The 5846-nt window shown below is 75.0% G+C and overlaps 1 protein-coding gene across 1 annotated transcript; it reads left to right on the forward strand.

The window, feature by feature from the left end:
• The first annotated feature begins 2672 nt into the window (after positions 1–2672).
• POP7 (POP7 homolog, ribonuclease P/MRP subunit) lies at positions 2673–5560 on the forward strand. The gene is made up of 2 exons (XM_062601053.1): positions 2673–2733; positions 4563–5560. Exon 2 carries the CDS (start codon positions 4564–4566, stop codon positions 4948–4950), a length of 387 nt encoding a protein of 128 aa, XP_062457037.1. The 5' UTR covers positions 2673–2733; position 4563; the 3' UTR covers positions 4951–5560.
• Positions 5561–5846: the final 286 nt, after the last annotated feature.

A 5846-nucleotide genomic window follows, 5' to 3' on the forward strand; every position in this document is an offset into this window, starting at 1 on the left:
GCCCCCCCCGCACACACTTGGTACGTCCCCGGACCCCCCCGCACACACTCGTACGTCCCGGCCCCCCCCCGCACACACTTGGTACGTCCCGGCCCCCCCCGCACACACTCGGTACGTCCCGACCCCCCCCGCACACACTTGGTACGTCCCGACCCCCCCCCGCACACACTCGGTACGTCCCGGCCCCCCCCGCAAACACTGGGTACGTCCCGACCCCCCCCGCACACACTTGGTACGTCCCGACCCCCCCCCCCGCACACACTTGGTACGTCCCGACCCCCCCCCGCACACACTCGGTACGTCCCGACCCCCCCGCACACACTCGGTACGTACCGACCCCCCCCGCACACACTTGGTACGTCCCCGACCCCCCCGCACACACTCGGTACGTCCCGGCCCCCCCCGCAAACACTGGGTACGTCCCGACCCCCCCGCACACACTTGGTACGTCCCGACCCCCCCCGCACACACTTGGTACGTCCCGACCCCCCCGCACACACTTGGTACGTCCCCGACCCCCCCCCGCACACACTCGGTACGTCCCCGACCCCCCCGCACACACTCGGTACGTACCGACCCCCCCGCACACACTTGGTACGTCCCGACCCCCCCCCGCACACACTCGGTACGTCCCGACCCCCCCGCACACACTCGGTACGTCCCGGCCCCCCCGCACACACTCGGTACGTCCCGACCCCCCCCCGCCACACACTCGGTACGTCCCGACCCCCCCCGCAAACACTCGGTACGTCCCGGCCCCCCCCGCACACACTTGGTACGTCCCGACCCCCCCCGCACACACTCGGTACGTCCCGGCCCCCCCGCACACACTCGGTACGTCCCGACCCCCCCCCCGCACACACTCGGTACGTCCCGACCCCCCCGCAACACACTCGGTACGTCCCGGCCCCCCCCGCACACACTCGGTACGTCCCGACCCCCCCCCGCACACACTCGGTACGTCCCGGCCCCCCCGCAAACACTCGGTACGTCCCGGCCCCCCCCGCACACACTCGGTACGACCCCGGCCCCCCCGCACACACTCGTACGTCCCGGCCCCCCCCCGCACACACTTGGTACGTCCCGGTCCCCCCCGCACACACTTGGTACGTCCCGACACACCGCACACACTCGGTACGTCCCGACCCCCCGCACACACTCGGTACGTCCCGCCCCCCCGCACACACTCGGTACGTCCCGACCCCCCCGCACACACTTGGTACGTCCCGGCCCCCCCGCACACACTCGGTACGTCCCGGCCCCCCCGCACACACTTGGTACGTCCCGGCCCCCCCGCACACACTCGGTACGTCCCGGCCCCCCCCGCACACACTTGGTACGTCCCGGTCCCCCCCGCACACACTCGGTACGTCCCGACCCCCCCGCACACACTTGGTACGTCCCGGCCCCCCCGCACACACTCGGTACGTCCCGGCCCCCCCGCACACACTTGGTACGTCCCGGTCCCCCCCGCACACACTCGGTACGTCCCGACCCCCCCCCCCGCACACACTCGGTACGGTACGTCCCGGCCCCCCCCCCCGCACACACTTGGCCGCGTCCCCCGGTGGGCGGGGCCTGGGCTCGCCCCTCCCCCCTCCCCCCCCGCGGTCGGTTCGCTCCGCGCGTGCGCGCGGCCCCGCGGCCGCATCACCGGCCCGGAGGGGGGGGGCGGATCCCTCCGCCGCCGAGTCCCGCCCCTCCCCCCCCGGGGCCCCTCCCCCCCGGGTTCCCCCCAATCCTGCCCCTCCCCCCGGCACACCCCCCCCCCCCATCCCGGACGCCTGGGCCCCCGAGTGGCCTCGCGCCCCCCCCCCCCCACGCACCCCTGGGACGGAAAAGTGTCAAACCCAGGAAACGGCCGCTCCGCCCCGCCCCCCCCCCCCCCCGTGGGGCCCAGGCGTCCGGGCCCGGTCCCTCCCCCCCCCCGCGGCTGGAGCCGAGCGGGAACCGCAGGCCCCGGCTTCCCACAATGCCCCGCGCGGCCCGGACACCCGGGCCCCCCGGGAGGGGGGAGGTCATGGGTCATAGGGCACTCGGACGCCTGGGCCCCCCGGCGCCCCCCCGGGTCACGGCGGGGCGGGGCCGCTGCGGCGGTGGCACAGTAACGGGGGGGGGGGGGGGCGGGGGCGTCTCCATGGCAACGGCGGGGGCGCTCTCGCGTCGCCATGGTAACAGTGTGTGAGTTGCCGGGGGGGGGGGGGGGGCGGGACCGGCGTCACCATGGAGACGGGCCGAGGGGGGCGGGGCGGCCCAGCGGGCTCCGCCCCGCGAGGGGGCGGGTCTAGAGTCTCCATGGCAACCAGGCGGGGGGGGAAACTCCAGGGTCACCATGGCGATGGGGGGGGGGGGGGGGCTCATGTGTCGCCATAGCAACGGGCCGGGGGGGGGGCAGGGTCTCCCTGCCGTCACCATGGCAACGCGCCGCGCCGGGCGGTGTCGCGGTCACGTGACGGCGGGTCGGGCCCCGCCCCCCGCCGTGACGTCGCCGCCCGCCCCCGCCCCCTCCCCGCTCCCGCCCTCCGGTGCCGGCGGCCGTGACGTCAGCGCGGGCGCGGTGACGCCACGGCGCGTCCCGCCTATGTGACGTCACCGCGCAGCCCGGGGTCAGGGGTCAGGGGGTGCCGGGGGGGGAGGGGCGGGCTCCGAGGGCCCCAGGCTTCCGGGGGGGCGGGGCCAGCGGCGGGGCCGCGCCCCCGGAAGCGGAAGCGGCGGCGGCGGGGACGCGCGGAGGTGCGGGCCGGGGGGGCCCGGGGGGCTCCGGGGGCGGCGGAGGGGCCATGGGGCGCCCGGGGGCAGGTTGGGGGGTCCCGGGGCAGGTTGCGGGTTCTGGGGGGTCCCTGGGGTAGGTTGAGGGGTCCCGGGGGTAGATTGAGGGTGCTGGGGGTCCCGGAAGCACTTTGAGGGTCTTGGGGGGTCCTGGGAGCAGGTTGGGGGGGGTCTCGGGGGCAGGTTGGGGTCCCGGGGCAGGTTGGGGGTCTCATGGGTAGATTAGGGCTCCTGGGAGCAGGTTGGAGGGGTCTCATGGGCAGGTTGGGGGGTCCCGGGGGCAGGTTGGGGGTCTCATGGGTAGATTGGGGGTCCTGGGAGCAGGTTGGGGGGGTCCCGGGGGCAGATGGGGGGTCCCAGGGGCAGATGGGGGGTCCCGAGGGCGCTCTGGGGGGTCCTGACGGCCGATCGAGGGTCACCGAGGCAGACTGAGGGTCCTGGGGACAAGTTGGGGGGTGTCGAGCACAGGCTGGGGGTCCTGGGGGTGGTTTGGGAGGTCCCGGGGCAGGTTTTAGGGTCCTGGGGGCAGATTAAGGGTCTTGGGGCAGGTTGGGGGTCCCAGGGGCGGGTTTTAGGGTCCTGGGGGCAGATTAAGGGTCTTGGGGCAGGTTGGGGGGTCCCGGGGGCAGGTTGAGGGTTCTGGGGGAAGGTTGGGGGTCCCAGGGGCAGGTTGGGGGGCCACAGGGGCAGTTTGGGGGTCCGGGGGGCAATTTGGGAGGCTCCTGGAGTCATTGGGGGGGTCCCGAGGACCATTTGGGAGGGATCCCGGGGGCAGTTTGGGGGTCCCGGAGGCCATTTGAGGAGGTCCCGGGGGCTGTTTCGGGGGGTCCTGGGGGCTGTTTGGGGGGGTCCCGGGGCCGTTTGGGGTCCTGGAGGCTGTTTGGGGTCCCAGGGGCTGTTTGGGGGAGTCCAGGGGCAGGCTGGGGGTCTCGGGGGCAATTTGGGGGTCCCGGGGGCCGTTTGGGGGTCCTGGGGGCTGTTTGGGGGAGTCCCGGGGGCAGGCTGGGGTCCCAGAGGCCGTTTGGGGGTCCCAGGGGCCGTTTGGGGGGGTCCTGGGAGCCGTTTGGGTTCCTGGGGGCTGTTTGGGGGTCCCGGGGGCCGTTTGGGTTCCTGGGGGCTGTTTGGGGGTCCCGGGGGCCGTTTGGGGGGGTCCTGGGAGCCGTTTGGGTTCCTGGGGGCTGTTTGGGGGTTCCTGGGGGCCATTTGGGTTCCTGGGGGCCGTTTGGGGGGGTCCCAGAGGCCGTTTGGGCGTCCTGGGAGCCGTTTGGGGGGTCCTGGGAGCCGTTTGGGTTCCTGGGGCTGTTTGGGGGTCCCGGGGGCCGTTTGGGGGGGTCTGGGGGCCCTTTGAGGGTCCTGGGGGCAGACTGGGGGGGGTCTCAGAAGCCGTTTGGGGGTCCCGGGGCCCGTTTGGGGGGGTCTCAGAGGCCCTTTGGGGGTCCCGGGGGCCGTTTGGGGGGGTCTGGGGGCCCTTTGAGGGTCCTGGGGGCAGACTAGGGGGGTCTCAGAGGCCCTTTGAGGGTCCCGGGGGCCGTTTGGGGGGGTCTGGGGGCCCTTTGAGGGTCCCGGGGGCCGTTTGGGGGGGTCTCAAGGCCCTTTGGGGGTCCCGGGGGCCGTTTGGGGGGGTCTCAGAGGCCGTTTGGGGGTCCCGGGGGCCGTTTGGGGGGGTCTGGGGGCCCTTTGGGGGTCCCGGGGGCAGACTGGGGGGGTCTCAGAGGCCGTTTGGGGGTCCCGGGGGCCGTTTGGGGGGGTCCCGCCGCCCCCTCACCCCCCTCCCCGCCCCCCGGCGGCCGCAGGATGTCGGAGGCGTCGCAGGAGGCGCCGCGGGCGCCGCGCCGCGGCCCGGCCCCCCGCCCGCCCGCCGGGCCCCCCGGCTCCGCCGCCGGCGCCGACGTCTTCGTGAACATGCGCACGGACTTCCGGGCGCAGCTGCGGCGCTGCCAGCGCCTGCTCGCGCCCGGCGCCCGCCCCGAGATCCGCCTGCACGGCCTGGGCCTGGCCGTCACGCGCGCCATCAACCTGGCGCTGCAGCTGCAGGCCGCCGCGCCCGGCGCCCTCCGCCTCCACGCCAGCACCTCCACCGTGGCCCTGCCCGGCCCCGGCGCCGGCCCCGGCGCCCTCGCCCGCGCCCGCCACAACTCCGCCATCCACATCCGCGTCTGCCGACACGGCCCCCGGCCCTGAGCGCCCGCCGCCCCGGGAGCGCCCCGGGGACGGTCCGGGCCGTGCCGGCGCCGCCGCGAAGCTCCCGGAGGACGCGCTGAGCCGTGCCGGTGGTTCCCGCCGCCCCAGGAGCGCCCCGGGGACGGCCCGGGCCGTCGTTGAGCCTCCAGGAAGCTCCCGGAGGACGCGCTGAGCCGTGCCGGTGGTTCCCGCCGCCCCGGGAGCGCCCCGGGGACGGCCCGGGCCGTCGTTGAGCCTCCAGGAAGCTCCCGGAGGACGCGCTGAGCCGTTCCGGTGGTTCCCGTCGCTCCGGGAGCGCCCCGGGGACGGCCCGGGCCGTCGTTGAGCCTCCAGGAAGCTCCCGGAGGACGCGCTGAGCCGTTCCGGTGGTTCCCGTCGCTCCGGGAGCGCCCCGGGGACGGCCCGGGCCGTCGTTGAGCCTCCAGGAAGCTCCCGGAGGACGCGCTGAGCCGTGCCGGTGGTTCCCGTCGCTCCGGGAGCGCCCCGGGGACGGCCCGGGCCGTCATTGAGCCTCCAGGAAGCTCCCTGAGGACACGTTGAGCCGTTCCGCTGGTTCCCGTCGCTCCGGGAGCGCCCCGGGGACGGCCCGGGCCGTCGTTGAGCCTCCAGGAAGCTCCCCGAGGACACGTTGAGCCGTTCCGGTGGTTCCCGTTGCTCCGTGAAGCTCCCTGAGGACACGTTGAGCCGTTCCGGTGGTTCCCGTCGCTCCAGGAAGCTCCCTGAGGACACGTTGAGCCGTTCCGGTGGTTCCCGTTGCTCCGTGAAGCTCCCTGAGAACACGTTGAGCCGTTCCGGTGGTTCCCGTTGCTCCAGGAAGCTCCCTGAGGACACGTTGAGCCGTTCCGGTGGTTCCCGTTGCTCTGTGAAGCTCCCTGAGGACACGTTGAGCTGTTCCG

Source organism: Rhea pennata, unplaced genomic scaffold (assembly GCF_028389875.1).
Source record: "Rhea pennata isolate bPtePen1 unplaced genomic scaffold, bPtePen1.pri scaffold_206, whole genome shotgun sequence".
Classification (NCBI taxonomy): domain Eukaryota; kingdom Metazoa; phylum Chordata; class Aves; order Rheiformes; family Rheidae; genus Rhea; species Rhea pennata.